The sequence below is a fragment of the Gambusia affinis genome, linkage group LG07 (assembly GCF_019740435.1).
Source record: "Gambusia affinis linkage group LG07, SWU_Gaff_1.0, whole genome shotgun sequence".
Taxonomy (NCBI): Eukaryota; Metazoa; Chordata; class Actinopteri; order Cyprinodontiformes; family Poeciliidae; genus Gambusia; species Gambusia affinis.
The window spans coordinates 8,226,734-8,248,030 of NC_057874.1; the positions used below are offsets into that span (position 1 = coordinate 8,226,734).

At 40.5% G+C, this 21,297-nt stretch overlaps 3 protein-coding genes across 4 annotated transcripts; all 3 read left to right on the top strand.

The window, feature by feature from the left end:
* Nucleotides 1–125: 125 nt before the first annotated feature.
* ttll3 (tubulin tyrosine ligase-like family, member 3) lies at nucleotides 126–7,173 on the top strand. The gene is given in 15 exon segments (XM_044122777.1): nucleotides 126–269; nucleotides 752–896; nucleotides 1,735–1,820; nucleotides 1,899–2,040; nucleotides 2,115–2,170; nucleotides 2,262–2,390; nucleotides 2,510–2,624; nucleotides 2,739–2,843; nucleotides 3,362–3,554; nucleotides 3,673–3,821; nucleotides 3,900–4,143; nucleotides 5,217–5,476; nucleotides 6,390–6,565; nucleotides 6,652–7,051; nucleotides 7,054–7,173. Coding segments are annotated over 15 exon segments (2,367 nt in total). The 5' UTR covers nucleotides 126–140; the 3' UTR covers nucleotides 7,092–7,173.
* Nucleotides 7,174–7,613: 440 nt separating this feature from the next.
* LOC122834378 (cytochrome b-c1 complex subunit 1, mitochondrial) lies at nucleotides 7,614–17,122 on the top strand. Its single transcript, XM_044122778.1, has 13 exons — nucleotides 7,614–7,770; nucleotides 9,280–9,420; nucleotides 9,530–9,616; nucleotides 11,580–11,709; nucleotides 11,844–12,042; nucleotides 13,241–13,320; nucleotides 13,403–13,518; nucleotides 14,179–14,322; nucleotides 14,999–15,159; nucleotides 15,279–15,364; nucleotides 16,324–16,412; nucleotides 16,517–16,592; nucleotides 16,681–17,122. Exons 1-13 carry the CDS (start codon nucleotides 7,708–7,710, stop codon nucleotides 16,743–16,745), a joined length of 1,437 nt encoding a protein of 478 aa, XP_043978713.1. The 5' UTR covers nucleotides 7,614–7,707; the 3' UTR covers nucleotides 16,746–17,122.
* A 110-nt stretch (nucleotides 17,123–17,232) lies between these two features.
* LOC122834381 (urocortin-3-like) lies at nucleotides 17,233–21,113 on the top strand. 2 transcript variants are annotated; one of them, XM_044122781.1, is made up of 2 exons: nucleotides 17,233–17,619; nucleotides 20,423–21,113. In XM_044122781.1, the coding sequence occupies exon 2, from the start codon at nucleotides 20,434–20,436 to the stop codon at nucleotides 20,809–20,811; it is 378 nt and encodes a 125-aa protein (XP_043978716.1). In that variant the 5' UTR covers nucleotides 17,233–17,619; nucleotides 20,423–20,433; the 3' UTR covers nucleotides 20,812–21,113. The 2 variants fall into 2 exon arrangements, with proteins under 2 accessions (XP_043978716.1, XP_043978715.1); XM_044122780.1 differs by lacking the exon at nucleotides 17,233–17,619 and adding an exon at nucleotides 19,394–19,525.
* Nucleotides 21,114–21,297: the final 184 nt, after the last annotated feature.

Genomic DNA, 21,297 nt, shown 5'->3' on the forward strand with positions numbered 1-21,297 from the left:
TGCATTTCTTTATTTCATTATATTCCTATGATTGTTTTTTTTATATCATAAATTTGCTTTATATAAATATTTCGTCTAATCAGAAAAAATGAATTCCGTTTAATGATTTTTTTTTCCTTTTTTCTTTTTCTTTTTAAACAATGGACAGCTCTTCGTCGCCATGTCTAGCAAGCAACTGTAAAGGAGGTTGCCATAGTAACGTTAAACAAGTTAACACCGGCGCATCGGGGATTCCTGTGGTGAAACTCGGTACAAGGTTAATAGAGCAGGTGAGAGGAACATCTCTGAACTAATAGTGTTTGATAAACACCACAGAACATCCTGCTGACCGCGGCAGGTGGAGTTTATAGCAGTTTTTACAGAATAGGCTAAGTTAAAAAGCGGCTCAGCATGTGGTCTGTTTTAACAGACAATTTAGGGAAGCCCTGACGGTTTCATAACTTATGTAAAAAAAATAAAATAATAAAATAAATACATAACAAAAGTCTCATAAACACATTGGTAATTAGGTTTGCTTTTCTTTTATTACGGTAGCTTAATGAAAGTTTCACACACTTGAAACCTTTTGAGTGGAGCCAAGCTGTCCCCAACAAAGCAGTTTGACCCACTTAATGCTGCACGAGGATAAAGGGAGGGGCTTATCATCTACACCGGCTGTCAGAGAGAGCTTAAAACGTGCAAATATGTGTTATTGTATTTGTGGAAACGCTCTATCTTCAGGTGGTGCTCACCTTTATGCTGTCTGTTTCAGTTCCAAAGCTGCAAGACAGTTGGAGCTAATGAAACACATAAAATGGTTTCCCTGGGGAAGAAGGCCACCGACTCTGCCAATGCTGTAATCCTGAGCCTAGAGAAACTGCAGGACGGCAAGGAACACAGTTTACCGTGTCCATACAGTAAGTGAACGACGTAAATGTCGAGCAAGCAAAAATGATCGACATTTGATCTTTTTGTGACTGATGTTCAGAATGCAAAACTCTGGAAAATAAAAACTTTTTTTTATTTTTTTATTTTTTTTTACGTTGTTCACATTCTGACCGCGGTGTTTTCATGCATTTGAAAGGGATTTAATAAACCAATGCAAAAAATAATGCATCAATGTGAAGTGGAAGATAAATGATGCATGGATTTCAGCACATTTCAAAATAAGGAAATTGCCAAAAAATAAATAAGTAAATAAAAGATCTAAATCCAATTGGGCATGTACGAAACTCAAGTGTACAGTGATTAGTATGCACCAAAAGACTTACTGTGGTAATAAGGTACACACACTCAGAGACCTTGAATCCAAATGTATGCTGCACTTTTCAGATTTTAGTCCTGAAAAAAACAAAAGTCAAACACCATTCAGCTTAAAATGATAAATTACTTTGTTCTGGTTTGTGGTATTACAAGGACCTTTTTCAACTTGAAATATTAGATTTGAAATGACTTGATTTTTACACCTCCAGGTAACAGATTATGGATCAACAGGTCATGAGCCGGACATGCAGTCAAATGTTTGAACGTAGAAGCTGTGAATTACTAATTCATCTTTTTTTTTTTTTTGTTTTTTTGTCTAAGACTTAGGCCTTTAGAAATATCCATAATGAACACATTTTCTATTAATTATGGAGATTTCTTGCATTTAACTAGCAAAACTGTTTGTATTTTCTGGCTGGCTTTGCACCGTTTGATCTTTGTCCAAAATTCTACCAAAAAAATGAGCGCGTACATGTGTTTGTGTGTCAGCAGATCCTCCTGAGATCAGAGTGGGCTTATCCGACATCAACCCGAGCAGAGTGAAGTTAGCCAAGAGTTTGGTGGAGAAAGCAGTTAAGGTCAGCCGCGGCTTCTTCGAGACCAAAACTCTGATTGCTCCGAGAAGGAAACCACAACTTTTGATCCCGCTGTTTCAGATGCACAAGATATTCACCATCCAAGGCCCCTATCCTGTCATCAGGGCAGCTTTGAGGGCCAGAGGCTGGATTGAACAACGCATGCCGCAGCAGGTCCAGCAGCGTCAGAACAGTGACAGCCGATCGAATGATGCGGAAGAAGGTGAGCTGAAAGCATTTGATCGAAATGCCCTTTTGTGATGAATCGTTGTTTGAAATGTTGGGCCTTCTCCTTAGACAACTCAGAGGAAACTGAAAAGGAAAAGGAGCCAGATAGGCTGCACAGTCTCATGGTAAATGCAGAATTGGTGGCTAAAAGTAGCAAAACTTACCCAAGCGGTTCAACCCATAAAATTGTTTTCAATTTTTAATTTTTTTTTTTAGTCTCGACTTGTGCGGAACGAGATGGTTTATTTCTACTGGACGAACCGTAGAGATGCAATCAGCACAAACAGCTTGCAGAAAGAACAGATTGTCAATCATTTTGCTAAGGCAGGCAGTTTCACCACAAAGGTAGATTTACCACACATGTTTTTTCTTTATGTTCTTTTTACTTGAGTACGTTATTTTTGTACTCTTTCCACCCTTGCCCTTCACGCTCACCTTCATCACCAGCCTTTTCCCTCCAACAGGCGGGGTTGTGTGTGAACTTAAGGAAACTCCACTGGTTTGACTCAGCTGACCCAGACAGCTTCTTCCCCCGCTGTTACAAACTCGCAGCCCGTGACGAGAAGCACGCTTTCATTGGTTAGATCTGGTTTTGCATCCGAGCTCACAATTGATTATTCTGACCATGTACTTTCTCATATATCGGTCTAAATTCGTTCATGTAGACTTATCTTTCTGTGTTGTTCTCTGTAGAGGACTACAGGCGGACTGCGTGCACCAGTCTACTGAAATACGTTGTGGAAAAGGACCAGCATATTCAGTGGAACGAAATACATCAGAACTTTCAGGATGTTCAGTGTATGATCCGTTGATCACTGTGAACAGTTTTACATTTTGTCACATTACAAACTACAAGCTTCAATGTATTTTATTGGGATTTTATGCTGTACAAGATAGCAGATGATAGTGAATTATAAGAAAACTGATACACAGACAACCACCTTTTTATTGCAATTATAGGTGCAAACATTGTTGGTTTTATACATTGCCAACTCCATTTTGTTCCCATTTTTATTAGCAAAATATCTCAAGCTGGCTCAGATTTAGATGGAGTCTAGCAGATTTCTAATTGGATTTATGAAATCTAACACGATTATGCGTTGATCTAAACCAATCTAAGGTTGTTTTGAAAACAGTGCAGTCTTCTCCTTCCACCGCAAGATAATGTTGTTGATGTTCCATGTACAATCTCAATCAGACACAGATCTGGGTGTTGTAAAGGGACATTTTGAAAAGGTTTAAGGGTTCAACTCACATTTAGCAAGGCACTGACCTAATCTTCCGCCTGAAGATTCAGTTTCTCCCTCCACATTCAGGGCAGAAGAAACAGACCAAACTCCGCTGTAAACCACTGGTCCCTTCTGAAACGGTTACTACTGCGCTCAAAGTATGCCAGGAATACCTGGAGAGTCTGGAGCACGGAGACATCGACAAAAGCCTGGAAACAACGCAGACACTGACACAGGAGCAGTGGGAAGCGTTTCTTAACAGTTATTATCTAGTTGCTCAGTGAGTGTCCATCAGGCTTGAGAGATTTTATTTTATTTATTTTTTTATTTTTGTCTGGGAAAACGTGACTTTCAGAATCTCTACAGTGCTTTTTTTTCCCCCTCTGACTCCTCCACAGTGGCAGAGCGCAGATCGAGAGAAGTGGAAATTTCGTTAGCTCTTGCAAGGCCATGCTGCAGAAACTTGAGAAGGTTAGCCCACAGCTGGGCATAGATGGCACACAAAATATCTGGATCATCAAACCCGGAGCAAAGTCCAGGGGCAGAGGTAGGACACCGGAGACAGTTAGACAGAGCCACATCGTGTTTGAAACGTCCCGTCTTATCTGTTGAATTTGTCTTCAAGGTATCAAATGTGAAAAGCGTCTTGATCAGATCCTCAGGCTAGTGAACATAGACTCAACACTTATCAAGGAGAGCAAGTGGGTGGTGCAAAAGTACATCGAGAAACCCTTTCTGGTCCACGACACCAAGTTTGACGTGCGCCAGTGGTTTCTGGTCACTGACTGGAACCCTCTCACTGTGTGGTTCTACAAAAAGTGCTATTTGCGCTTTTCCACCCAACCTTACTCATTAGACACACTGGACAGGTAAGACAGTCAATTCAATAATGGGGGAAACAAACTATGCGTCAGTGGTTAATTTTGAAATAGAAAAACAGGAAGTGAAATTCAGAAAAAGGGTGTGTCTCCTTTGCCTATCACTATTAGAAGGAAATTTGGTTTAGCATCTGTGTGTAACCTGAAGCTGTTTCACCAAATGGTATATTTAAGGGTGGGTTATAATCTGCGTCATCTGCAGCAGCAAAATTCAAATTAGACTAAAAGCAACTTCTGAAACTTTAACCCAATTACATCTGAACTTTCATGGATTCCACAGGGAGCAGAGAAAGCTGCTCATGTGTAGGGCGTGTTAGAAAGAGACACATCATCAGAAATCCGAAATAGTGGCGTAGTCAGTTTGTGTTTTCTTTTTGGAATTTCCTTTGAACCGTTCAGTAATAGATCAATGTATCACATAGGAATCATGTTTAAAACTGTATTTCCAAATTAATAGAAGGTTTTACACGATTCAGCAGATTGTAAAAGACAGTCAAATGCAAAAACATAATATAACCCTAACATAATATCACAAATGAAAAACAACAATTTATAAAAACTCTGACCTAAGTAAAGGTGCGAGAAAACTTGGTATTTGTGTTTGCGTGTGTACTTGGGAAGATAGAGATTTAGGGTCCCACACATTAAAATCTGCGACAAGTAATGCACCAAAATATCCACATGCTTGATAAAAACAATGCCGTGGGTTTTATCAACTTGTAATACTGGTAAGCTATTTAAAAGTAGTTCAATCTGTCTATCCAAACAAATGAACCTCCTTTTGTGAAGTTTAATTCCTAACAGAAACTGAATCTGATTGGCTGTCATAGGTTTTAGCTTTGCACTACACTGCCCCCACTGGGTTTAAAACAACACAGGGAATATTTGTGTGCCTAAAAACATTTTTGTGAAACCAATCCCGTGTGTACGATATAATATTTTTAAAACAATTCGGCAGAAATATTTGTTTTTATAAACCCCGGCGTAGCTTTGTGTGCTTGCCACTGTTTGGGTTCATTTTGTCCCCGATCCCTTTTCATCCAATTTCTTATTTCTTTCTTCAGCTCGGTGCACTTGTGCAATAACTCCATCCAGAAGCACCTGAGGCCCTCTCAAGAACGCCATCGCTGCATTCCATCACACAACATGTGGTTGGATGACCAGTTCAAGGCCTTTCTGGCCAGCCAGGGCAAGGAAGGTCTTTGGGAGACTGTTGTAGTCCCAGGAATGAAGACAGCTGTGATCCATGCACTGCTGACTGCACAGGATCTGATAGAGTCACGCAAGAACACATTTGAGCTTTATGGTGCTGATTTTATGTTAGGTATGATGCACTTGATTTATGTTTACAGATAACAAGACAGCAAAGTAGCATTTCTCCTGAAACAGAAATCTAATTTTGAAGTTATAAAGTTGTTTTTGTATAAAGAATTAAAGCAACTTTGATGTTTTAATGGGACAATAGCGGTGACAATGGTAAGAGTTTGTCCCGCAGTCGTTGGTCCTTCTGCTTCTATCATTGCCTCCTTGGTAAAGATACTTCTGGTGGAGCCCGGTGGCGCCTCACTCCTTTCAGACACCTCCAGACTGCAGTCTAGTAGCTAGCCACTATCAGCGTGTGAATAGGTGAATGATTGAATGTAGGAGCGGTTTGGGGTCTTCTAGACTTGATAAAGTGCTGTACAAGTACAGACCATTTACCATTTCTGTTAAATGGCAGAGCACTAACAGAAAAGCTATGGATTCAACACTTTAGAGTAACATACAGCTTTTTATGAACTGTTCACATTGTCCAAAACCCCCTCGCCCCCAAAAAACAATCCATCATCCTCCTACTATTTCCTGTCGTCTTCTTTGTCGTTTTTGCCAGTAGTAACATGGGCTGTTGATCACATGACTCTTGGGATGTGACAAAAGCATATTTATGTGGCTGAAAAAAACCGCGTCTTCGTAGCACACCTAGTTTAGCACAATGGTCTGATCCAACAGGTGAGCACCACCTCAACTGCTGATGAGGTGGTGCTCATGTTGACCCATCATCTCTGGACTAGATATTACAGCACAACTTTGGAAGTCTAGAAGAATCTCCACAATTCAAGGCTATTTTGGTAGCAGCCACACTTTAAAGCATGTGGCCATAATATTATAGTTGTTTTGCGTCCAACTATGTTTGTATGCCACATAATGCCTATTAAAATTTACATCCCAATAAACAGTTTTGCTTGTGTTTTGACCAGACTTCAGCCTGCACCCATGGTTAATAGAAATCAACGCTAGCCCCACCATGGCACCCTCAACCTGTGTGACTGCCCAGCTCTGCACTGCTGTGCAGGAGGACACATTACGAGTGGTTCTGGACCGCAGAGTGGACCGTTTCGCAAACACTGGGGACTTTCAGCTCATATATAGGCAGGTAAGGTTGAGGTCAAAGCATAATATGCTTAATCAGTTCTGTTTGTGCGTGTCAGCGGTCTTTCAGATGTCATTCCTCATCTGCAGGCGGCGGTAGGAGTCCCACTATACATAGGAATCAACCTGGTTGTTGAGGGCATTGCTGTTAAACACTCAAGAAGATTTCAGTGTCTTCTTCCTCCACTTAAATCTTCCCAATTGCCGTCTTCAAAACGGTGTGGTGCAGTCAAAGAAAAGGAGCCTGCACCAGAGAAGGATAAGCCTCTGTCAAAGGTTTCTCAAAAGGTACAAGAGAACAAGACCAGCAATAGTGAAGCAACACTATCTCCTGCTCTTCCTCCTGAACCATCAATCTCCAGAGTCGCATTTCATCTGCCAGTGACAGTTCTTTCAGTTGATGGAGGCTCTAACTTTGAGCATTTCTCAAAGAAATATGCAGAGGTATCAAAAGTTCAGCCAACAGCAACAGAGAAAAAGCAAGCTTCTTTGTCCTGGTGATGACCGATTCAAACAGCCCAGTAAAATAGCCAGCAGCCCTACAAGTGCCTAAAATATCTTCCATTAAGAGATTTTATTTGCCTTAAAATAAAATCTGGGATTTGGCATGAATTGCGTGTTTTATTTAAATGCTTCTAACTTGAATCTCTCCTACAGTGACTAAGCAGGTTTCCCACCTCCTGATAGAAAAAATATGAAAGACCAATTCATAAAATTTTTAGCTGTGACTGAAAGGAGGAAATCACTTTAAATAATTTATTTTACTGGAAGATTTGATAAAACTGACATCAAGTGAATTTAAAAGTTCACAGTACAGTTCACACTTAAGATTTCACCCTCATCCTCCATACTTTATCAGTACAGATAAAGTATACTGTAGAAAATGAAAGTGCAACGGGCTTTAATGAAACCTCGTTGATATTTTTGAATAGGAAATTTTAATTTATTTTAACTGTTTGGAGCAGAATGGTCTCAGTATCAGCGCTAAAAGAATTGCAATTTTAAGGAATATTAATTTTTTTTAGGTTCAGTACCACATACTGGACATGTGGTGGCAGTACCAGCCGCTCGAAAAGTTGAAGATCACTTTCTTTCAACCGGAAGAAGAAGAGTGAAGCGCCGACAGCCTTCTCACCGAGTTTAGAAATGGCGGCGTCCGTGTGCCGAGTAGGGAGCACCGTTGGGCGAGTTCTCGCCAAAACCCGCAGTGTGAGTGTTACGGCAAACCTTTAATTAATAGATGTCTTAGCCGAGCAGTGTTGCTATTGCTGAACTAAATAACCGGAAGTGTAACGGCCAGACCGGTGTGGTGTTCGAGCTAGCAGTGCCGATTAGCTAACCGGTTAGCATAGTTTAGCTAACAGTGAATGCAAGGTCAATTACCAAATGGAGCTGCACAGCTTTTAACTACTTATTATAACACAATGTCAAATCTATACAATAGGGATTCCGGTTGTTTTTGTTGTTTGTTGTCCTCCATGAAGTCAGTTGTTGTAATAACTTCTATTTGTCCTCCTCTGTCCTCGGAGCTTCTAGGGTAGCAGCGTTAGCATTGGGACTTGTAAAAGGCAGATTCTAACTCTTTGCGCTGTATGTTTTGTTTGGACAGTAACTTTGGAAAAAAAGTAGAATAAAAAGTACAGACTTTACACCGAAGCTAATGGAGCAGTTTTTATTTTTGATCCGTTACATTTCTGAGATTAAAATGGGTAACTATACTTGCATAGTAAAGGCAGTTCTTGAGCTAAAGATCGAAAACCGCAGTGATTGAAAATATGTTTTCTACTTTGGACTGTTTTTAGGAATAATTAATTTTTGGATCATGTCTTGTATCAAACATTTATGCGACATGTTCGTAAAACTTTCAGAGAAGTTGTGTCAACACATCCATATAATCATACCTTTAGGTTAACTATTATTTCTCGGGTTTATTACGTCCCTCATTTGCATTGAAAACGGAAAGGTTTTAACCCGAAATCACCACAGTTTTCTTAAGTTAATACTATAGCTAATTTTCTTGGTGGCAAGAATAAACGTCCCTTAATTGTTGTGTGATTGTTTAGTCCGACGTAAGGTAACAATCAGTGTTCTTAAATATGCTCTTCTTATAATTGAAAATAGCAACTGGAAATACTGACAGTTATTTAGTCTGGAGACAAAAAAATATGTCATTTCAGCAAAGTTGCATCTAAATTTTAGACATAAATTGTCAATTTTTGTTATGTTTTTGATGGAATATGGATTTGAGCTGGCTAATCAAACCTATACTCGTACATCTAATCAGTTGCTATTCACTAGATAAATTGCTAAAAAAATATATCTGTAAGTAAATAAAATAAGTTCAAATAAAATGTCATAAAATTACCCTCAGCTATTTCCCTAACTGGAATGGAAAAAAAATAACACGCTCATAATATTCTGGGTATGTTTATGTTTTCAGTGGGGTATCTCTAAACTGCAACCAGTAATACACAGAAAAGAGATGAGTCGAAAATATAATTTTGAACCTAATTCAAACAAACATTTTTTCCATCCATCCATCCATTTTCTGTTCACCCTTTGTCCCTAATGGGGTCAGGAGGGTTACTGGTGTCTATCTCCAGCTACGTTCCGGGCGAGAGGCGGGGGTCACCCTGGACAGGTCGCCAGTCTGCCGCAAGAAACATATTTTATTTTATTTATTTATTTTTTTATTTTATTTTTTTTGGCGAACTGTAGCCCATCCTGCTGTCTCTGAGACGTGGACAGGCGTCGGTCAGCTATGCCCAGAGTCTGGTAGGAGCCCCTGAAACCCAGGTCTCTACCCTGGACAACGGTCTGAGAATTGCATCTGAGGATACCGGACATGCAACTTGCACCGTAAGAGCATATTCATTTGTCCTTCTAGTCCCCTGCCCCAGCCGAGGCAGTAGTAATGTACATAATGGACATCAACAACCTAACCTCTGATCTCATCTCACCTTCACAGGTTGGAGTCTGGATCAGCACTGGCAGCCGCTATGAGAACGAGAAGAACAACGGAGCGGGCTTTTTCCTGGAGCACATGGCTTTCAAGGTGGAGTCGTCACTCGATGTTTAAAATAGAACTTTTTGACCAGATTAAGTAAAATATAAGTTTGTCGCATGTAAATATCCTATATGTATTTATTATTTGACTCCTTTTAATGACATTTTGTTGTCTGGAACTGCCTTGCAACAGCAGCAAAGTTGGATGTGAGGTCAAAACATCACGATTTACATTTCCTTGGCTGCATTTATGCCACAGTTTAAAAAAATCTAATTGTTATAAACTTGGATCAGAAGCATGGATAAATAGGAAATACTTAGAATAAAATCATAAAAGAGTAAAGTAAAACTCCCATATTGTGGCGGTGTTATAGTGAAATAAAATGGTTACATTGGAAACGTGCCAATAAGAATTTCATGACATGTTAATTTTGTTCAAATTTCTGGGTAAGAACAATAAAATAACAAGCTAAAAGAGCAGCATTCCGAATATTTAAATGTAGTTTTTACTGTCACGAGCATGATATGAGTGTATGTGAGACCTGTTGCTGTCAAATGTCGTCTTAATATTCTAAAACAAAGAGAAAATGATCTACAAGTGATTAGCATAGTTAGCATTACTGAAATAGCAGCCATCCTGTGTTCTCTACAGAATGAACAGAAGATTCTTACTTTAACTCCAAATCCAGCTAAAAAGTGTGAACTTCCTGTAATACATTTAGTATTTCTGTTTCTGTTGAAAGTCTCCCACTCTCTTGCATCATCAGTGAACTACTGGCATGTCTTGACCCGTCGTCAAAGTTACAGTCCTGATCGGACTTTATTTTTTAAATGACTTATCAATGCTGGAGGTTACTTTGATTTTTTTTTTTTTTACTCAGCCACACTTTCCACACGGAAGAGTGTCTTTATTGTTGAGTTTTGTGTGTTCAGTGTCCAATTAGTGAAATTCTGCTACATTTTTTTATTGTTTTTTATTTTGTCAGTTTTACACTTGGGCCACATTCAGCAATTCTTGTATCGCAGGGGTGTCAAATTCATTTTCATTTTAGACCATATCAAAAATGTGAGTGTTCTTAAAGGGCTGGTTGTGCCAGAATAAGTTGATAAAAACAATTAAATTGTCAAAATACCAATAATTAGCTGTTCCTTCAGGATTTTGTGATTCTTCCAGTGGCTTTTTGCAGTCATAATGACAGATTTTGTGGTGAATATTTAGAACTGTTTGTAAGGCATTTTTACAATATTTGCGCTGATGTTAAATCTGAATTTTTATCACTCGCTGTACCAGTTACATACTTTAACTTGACATCCAGTAACGCTGAGGCAGCAGTCACTTGAACTCAATGTTTTTGACCGATTTTGAGAAAATGTGAAGTAAAATAAAGTTTAAAAAATGCAGAGATTTGGGGCGTGCTGTGGTGGCGTAGGGGATAGCGCGACCCACATTTGGAGGCCTTGACACGGCCATCGCGGGCTCGATTCCCGCCGCATGTCTTCCCCCTTCTCCTTCCCCCTTTCCTGTCAGCCTACTGTCATATAAGGGACACTAGAGCCATAAAAGACCCCTGGAGGGGAAAAAAAATGCCGATATTTGTTGGTGTGTAAATTTTGCAGATTTGTGAAAAGCTGTATAAACTTAAAGATGTAATTTGGAGTTTAAAGGGCCACATACAAAAACTCTGGTGGGCCAGATGTGGCCCCCGGGCCTTGAGTTTGTTACCTGTGTTGTATTGTATATCAGAAAAATAGAAGACGTTACATTTTCCTCTGTGTAAGTCTGTCTTTATCAAAGAACATAGTCCTATTCTTGCTGGGTCATGTAACTGCACCTTCTGTAGATTTCGATGGCTTCTCCTGATTCCTTTAGGTTTGATCAGTTCCCATCTACAAGGTTTAGAGATTTTCTTTGGCCTGTGATGTTAAACCCAGTGACAGCAGGGGGAGCCAAAGACCAAACAATGGCTAGGATGCAGCAGCCCCAACTAAGTGTACAATTCGATTTTCTGCAGGGAACAAAGAAGCACCCCCAGACAGCCCTGGAGCAGCAGGTGGAGTCTATGGGTGCTCACCTGAGTGCCTACACTTCCAGGGAGCACACTGCTTTCTACATGAAGACCCTCACAAAAGACCTTCCTAAAGGTGAGAAAACAAACTGGCCTCATCATTCATTTCCCAGAAGCCACGAAATGTTTAGCGATTCAGACCGACCGCATTAAGTCCCCGCTGCACCCTAACCCTCAAATCCCGACCATTAACTGACCCCTGGTCTCCAGCTGTGGAGCTGCTGTCAGACGTGGTGCAGAGCTGCTCGCTGAACGAGGCGGACATCGAGCAGCAGAGGAGCGTGGTGCTGCGGGAGATGGAGGAGGTGGAGGGCAACCTGCAGGAAGTCTGTCTGGACCTGCTGCACACCACGGCCTACCAGGGGACGCCGCTAGGACAGAGCGTGCTGGGGCCGTCCAGCAACGCCAGGTAGGAGGGACGGGGAACTCACTGCTTACGTAGTCAGGGTTTACGGCGTTCGTATGGCTGCAAATTCTGAAAAAAACGCTTGAATTTCATTTAGGTTTTTTCAAGGTTTGGAAAGTGCTTGAATTTTGTATAAAGTCCTTGAAAGTGCACAGTTTGAATATCAGGCTTTTAATCAATCTAACGCTTGACAAAAAGCCTAAAGCTGGTTACGGTTACAGACGAAAGCAGATTTCTTTTCCACTTAATAAAAAGACACTTTTTTTTTCTCAGTTTGAAGTTAAATCAGACTAAACTTTTTATGTTTTAGGATTGTTAAGATGAACTAAATCATTTCTATTTGTTAAATGTTAGAAAACTTTGTGAAAAGGTTTAGAGATGTTTTTGTAACTTTGAATACTGTATTTAATTTGAACAGAAAGGTCATTTACCTGAACACAGTTTGTTTAGATTGTTTCAGTGTCATTTGCATTTATTATTCCTAATGATTTATTGATTATGTTATATTTTGTACCTTGTACAACATTATTGAAATCGGATTCAGGAGAGAAATTTGAAAGAAAGTAAAGGTACGTATTAATATATTTCTTTTCAGATACGCTGTCTTTTATATATATAATATTATAAAAGAAGACATATTATATTATTATAATATTTATAATAATATTATAAATATTATAAAAGACAGCGTATCTGAAAAGAAATATATTTTGCTGCATTTATTTTGTGTCTTTTTTTTTTTTTGTTTGCATTTTTCTTTCTTTTGTGTTCATGAACCAATCAGGTGTGCCTTCAGGATGTGTGAGTGTAACATTTCAAACAGAAAACTATATTTTAGTTTACCTCGTTCCTGCTGTAGAACGAAGAATACTACCACAAAACATTTTTAATAATGGTAATAAATGATGTCATATAATGGTGAAATGAAATGACCTTGTTTTACTTCACCTATATTGTTTGCATCTCCAAAGTGTGGTGCTGGAAACGTTTGAAAACATCGTTAACTGTTCAAACTCTAGTATTAAATATTCTTTCCACTAGAATAGCGCCACCACTGAAACTGCTCCGTTTGTGGTTTTGGACTTAGCTCATCATTGAGCCCAGCTGCTACATTATTTATCGTAACGTGGCTAAAAACACTGACGACAAAAACAGCACGGCTGCCAAAGTGAACGCTGCTTCTTGTGTTGAACGCTGTCAGGAATCTGACCCGTCAGGACTTGGTGGATTTCATCAGCAGCCATTACAAAGCCCCCCGGATGGTGCTGGCGGCTGCAGGAGGTGGGTCCACAGCTTTCTGTCTCCTGTTTTACGACGGCGGTAGCCCGTGTTTTAGTGTTTCTAACGTACGCCCCATCTACAGGTATTAACCACGACGAGCTGGTGGGCATGGCCAAGTCTCATTTTAGTGGACTTTCCTTTCAGTATGAGGGAGACGCCGTCCCCGTCTTGTCTCCCTGCCGGTTCACTGGCAGCGAGGTGAGACACCGAAAATAGACATACCCCAAAAATCCTCAAGTACATTCAGTTAGACAATTATAACTATAAATATTCAGCCCAGAATAATTCATACCCGTGGAATATTTAGGTTAATCTTTCGATTTGACCAGCTTGTTTCATGTGACTGGATGAAAGTGGAATTTTTCTTTTCTTCTGAACGGAGAATCCTTGTATGTTTTATCTTTTGAGATGAGCTCTGCAAACGCTTTGGTTGATTAAATTTAGTTTTAGATCAAAATCTGGTGGGCGTATGAATAATTTGGAGCTTCGTTGTTGCCTCTGAGAACAAAGTGGAAGGTAGTAAATACAGAGGAGCAGCAACACATTCAGCTCACAGGAGGAGATGGGTAAATTAAAAACATGCACATGGATTTTCATGTTTCATAAAGTCCCTGCTAAATGATCCAGTTCAGGTTTCATCATAATTTAATTTAGATTTTGGGTTAAATTAACAACTAAATGACAAACTATTTCCACACTGAAGTTTTTGGTTGTAGTGAAGGCGTAATGTATAAAAGTTCAGTGGGTGTGAATACTTCAGCAGGACGCCGTCACACTCTTTGCTCGTCAGGCTTTCATGACGTATTAACTTATCGACTTGAACTTTTACAGTGGCAGTAAAATCTTTGTCTTGTTCAGATCCGCATGCGAGACGACGCTCTTCCCCTGGCGCACATCGCCATCGCCGTGGAGGGCGCCAGTGTTTCCAGCCCCGACATCGTTCCCCTTATGGTCGCCAACGCCATCGTTGGCAGCTATGACCTTACCTACGGGGGTGGGAAGGTGGGGGAAAGTCTGCTTTCTTTCTTTCTTTCTTTCCTCTTGTAGTGAGAACAGTAACATCTCATGACTTAGTGGAAGAAAAAAAAGAAAATCCCCTTTAAGCTTTGCCCACTCGGGACTCTCCATGTCCTGAGTGGCCATTATGGAGGGGTAAAGCATTGCCTGTCTAAAAACCTGAGTCAGGGGTCTTCCCTCTGCCTCCGGACCTGTCGGGAGGAACACAACTGCTGAGCAACGTTTACGTCATGAATTGTTGGGTGTCATAAATAGTTGGGTGTCATAAATTTCTTTGCATGTCTTTGGTCTGACACAGTTAGTTCTTTGTGTAGTTTTATATCGTTTCTTCCTTCTTCTTTTTTTTTACTCGGCAATTAGCCACATGGTATTTTATGAAGCAAACAATTACTATTTTTTTTCCCAGAAATGTGATTTTTGAATGATTGTAGATCTGAAACATAAAATGTTCCCAGATTGTTTGACTGCCAGGCATATATGGTTAATTTTAAGGAGATTTTAATTGTTTTCAGTGCATAGATAAGATGCTTTAAAGAAGGTAATCTCTTTCCAGATCAGTCAGTTTATAACCAGTCAACCTGAAAATCTTCAACCAGATTTCTCTGTGCGTCTCCATGGAAAGACCTTTGACCTCGACTGTGGTCTTTCCTCTCTCTCTCAGCACCTGAGCAGCCGTCTGGCTCGCCTGGCGGTGGAGGACAACCTGTGCCACAGCTTCCAGGCCTTCCACTCTGCCTACAGTGACACCGGCCTGCTGGGCATCTACTTTGTGAGCGATAAGCACCACATTGACGACATGATGCACTGGACCCAGAACGCCTGGTGAGAAACCGATCCGAGATCATTTCTCCCCGAGTCAGAGAGGTGGATTAATCCTACTGGATTAATGATGATGAGTGCTTGTGCTTCATGTGATTCCTGCCTTGCTCTTGTCCCTGCAGGATGAACCTTTGCACCACGGTCACAGACAGTGACGTCGTTAGAGCCCAAAACGCTCTGAAGGCCAGCCTGATTGGACAGCTCAATGGTACCACGGTCTCTCTTACCATTAAATAAATGGTCTCGAGCTGCAAAACCTTCACGAATCTTCAAAAATATAAAGCTTTTAAAGTTATCTGAAATAGAAACAACGCAACGCCACCAAACTAGAATTGAACTTATTGTTGTGAAGCAAATAAAAACATAAAACAAAGACAGATGAAACACATTTTGAAGTGATAAAATGATAAAGATATTTCAGTCTAGAGGCACACACAGACACAACTTTGTGTTTCTACCTGTATGAGGACGACTGCAAAAACACAAAATCCAACCAAGTATTTGTGGTCTACTTTCTACTGCAGCTACCTTAGTACTGTTGAAATTAGACAAAACTAACTTACAAGTAGCTTTATAGTAAGATACGGGAATTTGTAAATAACTCTTTAATACTAATGAAACAGTTTTAGTTGCGAGATAAATAATCTACCAGTTGAACAAGACATTTTTAACCTATGTGGGGAAATGTCTTGTTCCACTGGTAGATTATTTATCTTTTAGCTAGTACTTTTTCATTAATATTAAAGAATTATTGACTTAAAACAGGCTCCTACATCCTGTTGAGTACTTACTTGTTGGGTTTTGACTAATTTCAAGTATACTAGGACATTTGCTGTGTATTGACTTCATTCTTACCCTAACCATTATCAGCACATTCCAAACTTCAGCCAAAGGTGAATTCACACCAGACCTCCATTCCTCCTTTAATCCATAACCTTAAAGAAGGGGATCCACCACATTAGGGCAAAGCTTTGACCCTCATAAGGCCTGTTAGTAATAAGAATATGCTAGACAAAGCCCTAAATGGAAAGCCAAACACACACACTCACACACGCTAAATGCGTCTCCAGAGCTACAGGTTTGCAAACCCTTCCCTATCCTGGATGTCTACTATTTAGTCTACACGCTGCGCATCAATCCAAGCTAACCAACTCCTCAATCTCATAGGTACAACACCAATTTGTGACGACATCGGCAGACATGTCCTGAACTACGGACGTCGTATTCCTCTGGCAGAGTGGAGCGCCCGCATCGATGTGAGTCGTCTTTGCACAGCACGCTGCGGTGCCTTTTTTTTTTTTTTGCAAATCAAAACTTTCCAGTCTGAAGAGTTTTTTTGCTTCCTCCTCTCGTCTTCCAGGCTGTAACTCCCAGGATGGTGCGCGACATCTGCTCCAAATACATCTACGATAAGTGTCCTGCCGTGGCTGCTGTCGGTGAGCTCTCCGCCCTTCCCGTTCTTGTAGGATCAGAACCGGGTACCGTTGTACGTGCTCTAATCTGTCCCGTCCTCGTCTCCACCAGGTCCCATTGAGCAGCTACCGGACTACAACAGGATGCGCAGCGCCATGTACTGGCTCCGGTTCTAGGAAAACATCCGCTGCTCTTCATTTCATCTCCTCCTACCGTTTTTTTCTGTCACCAGTGCGAACACCTGCGGGTCCTCCTCTCATCTCACCCATTCTGTACCTTAGTTACCTGTCGGGGAAGCAGCCGGTCGGAGTCTGAAATATTCTGCATGTGTTGATTGTACTTTGCAGAAACTTGTCATCTGAAACGTTGTTGAGAATCTGGCAGCAAGGACAAACATAAATTCTTGATTATTAATTTCAAAACGCAATTCAGCCAATATCCAAGTTGGGGCAACAAGAGAATATTTATACATTCTGTAAACGTTTGTTTTCTGTCCACTATTGTACATACCAGAAGTTGTCGTTAAGACACAAATAAAAACAATAAAGCTTTAGTGAATTGTTTTATTCCTTGACCTCCATTCAAAAATGGCAACCTCAACCGGGGTGCAGCTTAAAGATTTTTTGGTCATTACTTTGGACAATTATGTGCAACCATGGCAGCAGGTCACATTTTTTTATTTTTTTATTTTTTTACAATTGGGAGCATCGGATTAACATTTGAGATTAACATCTAATACTTGTACTTGAAGTACCTCCCAGACCAGCCTGGCTTTCTAACCAAACGGCTGACAGATTTAAAGATGAAGCGGATTGGCAGAGATTGACGGCAACTGACTGTGACCTGCTGGAGATGTTGAAGTGGTATATTGTCTCCGCTGCCTGGAAATTGAGCCGTTAGCATGTAGCTAACCGTCATTTTAGCAACAGTCTTCGGTCAGAGGCTTCTTCGGAGTCGCTGCAAGACAGAAAACTACAGTAGATCCTTCTGTATCTGCGCCCAATTTCACCCAGTTTCACCATGACGACCATTTGAAGATTCTTGGAGAATGTATGTTCTATATTGGTAGAAATTATTTTTGAATTGTTACTGGAGCTTACTTTGATTCTAGAAGACTCATCACTGCTAGTTTTTTCTTTGTCTTGCTGTTCTCTCCTGGTATTTTATTTTTTTTATTTCATTTTGATTAGTGCTAGTAGATTGAGCAGGGAGGTTATTCTTTCTTTTCCAATACAAGACAGTCTCTTAATCATTGCTATTTCCAAAACCATCAGATTAAAGTGAATCTTCTGCAGCGTAAAAATGTCAGAAGCAGTTATAAAATGAAGCTAAATAACTTCCATTCACATGCTCTCCCACTAAAAGAACAGTCATTCAGAGCAATAATTAACATTAAAATCTCACGATAAAACCCGGTGTTCCGCACTTTACCCTTGAGATGATGGTGGAGTTTCCTCGGGTTCTGGTGGATCGATGGCAAACATGTTGCTGGTTCGACCCACTGCGTTTATTCGCCGCACTGACGTCATTGAGATTGTCCCCGGCGCTCCGGGGTCATTAATATTGTTACGGTTCTGTATCATTAGTTAGATGAGGAGAAGGCCTTTGATGGGGTAGAAGTGAGGTGACTCGAGACGCGGTGGGTTTCATTTCTGGGCCTCCAGCCTTTTCCTTCTCCTTGTTCTCGTCGGGAGTTACTCTGATGCTGCAAATTTTATTTATTTATTTTAAATCCTCCGTGTGTTTCTGGCTTCTGTTATTTAGAAAATCTAAATTTAGCGCCCGGATGTTTATGAACTTGAGCGTATTATTTGATTGTTTGGGACGCAATAAACAACGCAAAACAATAAAAGTACGGTAGTCCTTTCTTTTGCTTTCTTTCTTTCTTTTTTTAACTTGAAAAGTGAGGCGTGCAGCTGCATGTCTGATGCGAGGTACCAGTTTTGCATATCTATAGCTCAAACTGCAAGCAGCATTTATTGAGTTTTTCTAAAAAATAAAATAAACATTTGGATTGAGTCTAGACTTTGACTAGGCCATTCTCCACCAGATTGGATTGAAAATCTTCTGTGATCAGCAGTTTTAAACACTGATCGCAACATTTAAAGCTGCTTTGAACTGCAGCTGTTCTCTCATGTTTTTTGTTTGTTTGTTTGTTTACTTTTAATTTCATTAATATTTCTCTCCGGTTTGTGTAGTTGCAAATGCTGGTAATGTTCTCTGAGCCTCAAGCAGGATAGAGATGTTATTTACAATCGAGGTCACTTCCAGAAGCAGTTAGATTATTATTATTATTATTATTATTATTATTATTATTATTATTATTATTATTATTATTATTATTATTATTATTTGTTTTTTATTTAAGTGTATCACCGTAAAAAGGGGTGAGAATAGAAATTCTATTACGATTTTTAACAGAAAATTCCAGCAAAAAAAATAAAAAATATGAAAAAAATCTGCAAAAGTTCCAGTTTTGTTGCTGATGTTGGGACACTCGCATTCTGCTGTTCTCCCTACAGTTATATAACGCGCAGCGGAAGCCACGTTCTTGCTGCATCTCTCTGCCCGCACTCAGCCGTCAAAATCAATATCTCACATGAAACACGTCTAATCTGACGTGGCTCTCCGCGCTCTGACTCCAAACCGAAGCAGATATCCAACTAATTAAAAGCAGAGCCACTCTGCGATTAGCATCATGTTATTTTTAGAAAGAGAAAGGCGGCGATTGGAGTGCGGAGGAAGTGAAAAGAGGGGAGGGCGCCCGGGTGTGAGGGATAAACAGAGAGGGGATGGACGCAGCGTCTCAGACCAGAGAGGCTGAGGACGAGCAAGTGGAGAGGAAGATCTGACAGGCCGGAAGAAGAAGGAGGACACTGCAGATTCGCAGGAAGGTGATCGCCACAAGAGGAGCAACAAGTGTCTCCTGGTTACGCCGTCAACTTTTCCCTCCTGAGTGAGTGCTGCGTGTCTTCTGCTTTCCTGACCTTTGTGGACGTAAAGTTGGATAAGAGTTGGAGATAGTTTTGTCACGTGTTTGCATTTTTCTAAAGGGTCTGAACCTGGAAGATCCGGCGTCCTGCTCTCATCCGACACGCAAACAAAATGTTCCTAAACGATCCAATTTTCTATGAATTGGATCGTTTAAACGTATCAATAACTTTTAAGAAATGTTAAACTTTTATACTGCAGTTTATTTCAAACCAAAAACAACAACTAAAAGTGTTCTTCCTGCTGTCTCAGATACAAATTTTTCAAAAACTTTGGAGAAACATTGATTGTGGTCCGTTTTCAGGAGTTGTGTGTGTGTGTGTGTGTGTGTGTGTGTGTGTGTGTGTGTGTGTGTGTGTGTGTGTGTGTGTGTGTGTGTGTGTGTGTGTGTGTGTGTGCGTGCGTGTGTGTGTGCAAATTCATTAAAAACTGTCAGGAAGTTGAATTTATTTTCTTTCTAATGTATACAATTTGGTACATTTACGGCATATAGAAAAAATAGGAAGTAAGGAATTCCGGCAGGAATTGTTATTTTCAGTACAGTACATCAGTACAGTACTTTTTTAAAAATTGATTTTTAATTGGAGACTCTCGCACAAAAAGCACAAAAGGTGACGGGGATGCTGCTGTGCTTACGAAAGGCTTGAAAGAGTTAAGTTCTGGTCAAATGAAGAAAAAGATAAATAAATAAAATAAATAAAAACAACAACCAAATATGCAGAGAACAAGGAATGGGGGCTTTTAACAACTAAACACTCAACATTTCTGTAGCAAACCTTCACCTGCTGATGCTCTGCGGTGTCCCAACTGTGTAATTCAGATCCGTCTCTCTCTCTGTCTCTGTCTCTCTCTCTCCTTGTAGACGTGCTCACCATGAGGAGTGTGTGTGTGTGTCTCTGCCTGGCTCTGCTGCTGCCCTGCTGCGTCCAGAGCCAGGCGAGCCGCCCGGCCCTCGCCCGGCTCGACGAGGACACGCAAAGAGACGTCCTGGCCGTCGACTTCCTGAACCGCGACGGCGTGTTGAACTCACTGCTCCGTTCAGAGCATCACCTGGTGCTGCGGCAGGCCAGAGCCCCGCGCCCCGCGTCCCGGGTGCCGAAGAGAGCCCAGCAGGGCTCCCGCTTCGCCCTGTCCCTGGATGTCCCCACCAGCATCCTCAGTGTCCTCATAGACCTCGCCAAGAACCAGGACATGAGGACCAAAGCAGCGGCCAACGCGGAACTGATGGCGAGGATCGGCAAGAGAAAATAAAAGCAGCCGGAGGGACGGAAACCCAGAGCCGGCCCGAGGCATTAGTGAAGCAAGGCGCAGCTCGAGGTCAAAGGAATGCGTCAGTTTTCAACGATTACATCTTTAAATACTTACAATTACTATGTTGAGAATGTTTAAAAATAAAATTCAAACGCATTTTAAGTTTAAAACACACATTGGAATTTCAGGAGCAATTAAACTTTTACAAATTGAATTGTTTCATTTGAAAAGATAATTAGGAAATGTTCAAGTTCAGAACAAGCCAGAATATAGACAAGTTCAATGTATTGGCAGGTACAAAAATGTTGTTTTTTTTTCTTTTTCTTCTGCTAAATTTGTGAGAATATTTATTTATTTAGAACAGACGAAAAGTACAAGAGTAAAAATAAGAAAAAATAAAAACGCTAAAAAATATCTGAGTGAAATCCACTTAGAATAAGAGCAAAAAACCAGCATTAAAGAAAAAAAAAAGTTATTGGTGTTGTA

Coding starts and splice junctions, on each gene's coding strand:
- LOC122834378 (XM_044122778.1), top strand. CDS start 7,708: ATGGCGGCGTCCGTGTGCCGAGTAGGGAGCACCGTTGGGCGAGTTCTC. Junction 7,771..9,279: donor TTCTCGCCAAAACCCGCAGT/GTGAGTGTTACG, acceptor GGCGAACTGTAG/CCCATCCTGCTGTCTCTGAG. Junction 14,323..14,998: donor TTACCTACGGGGGTGGGAAG/GTGGGGGAAAGT, acceptor TCTCTCTCTCAG/CACCTGAGCAGCCGTCTGGC.
- LOC122834381 (XM_044122781.1), top strand. CDS start 20,434: ATGAGGAGTGTGTGTGTGTGTCTCTGCCTGGCTCTGCTGCTGCCCTGC.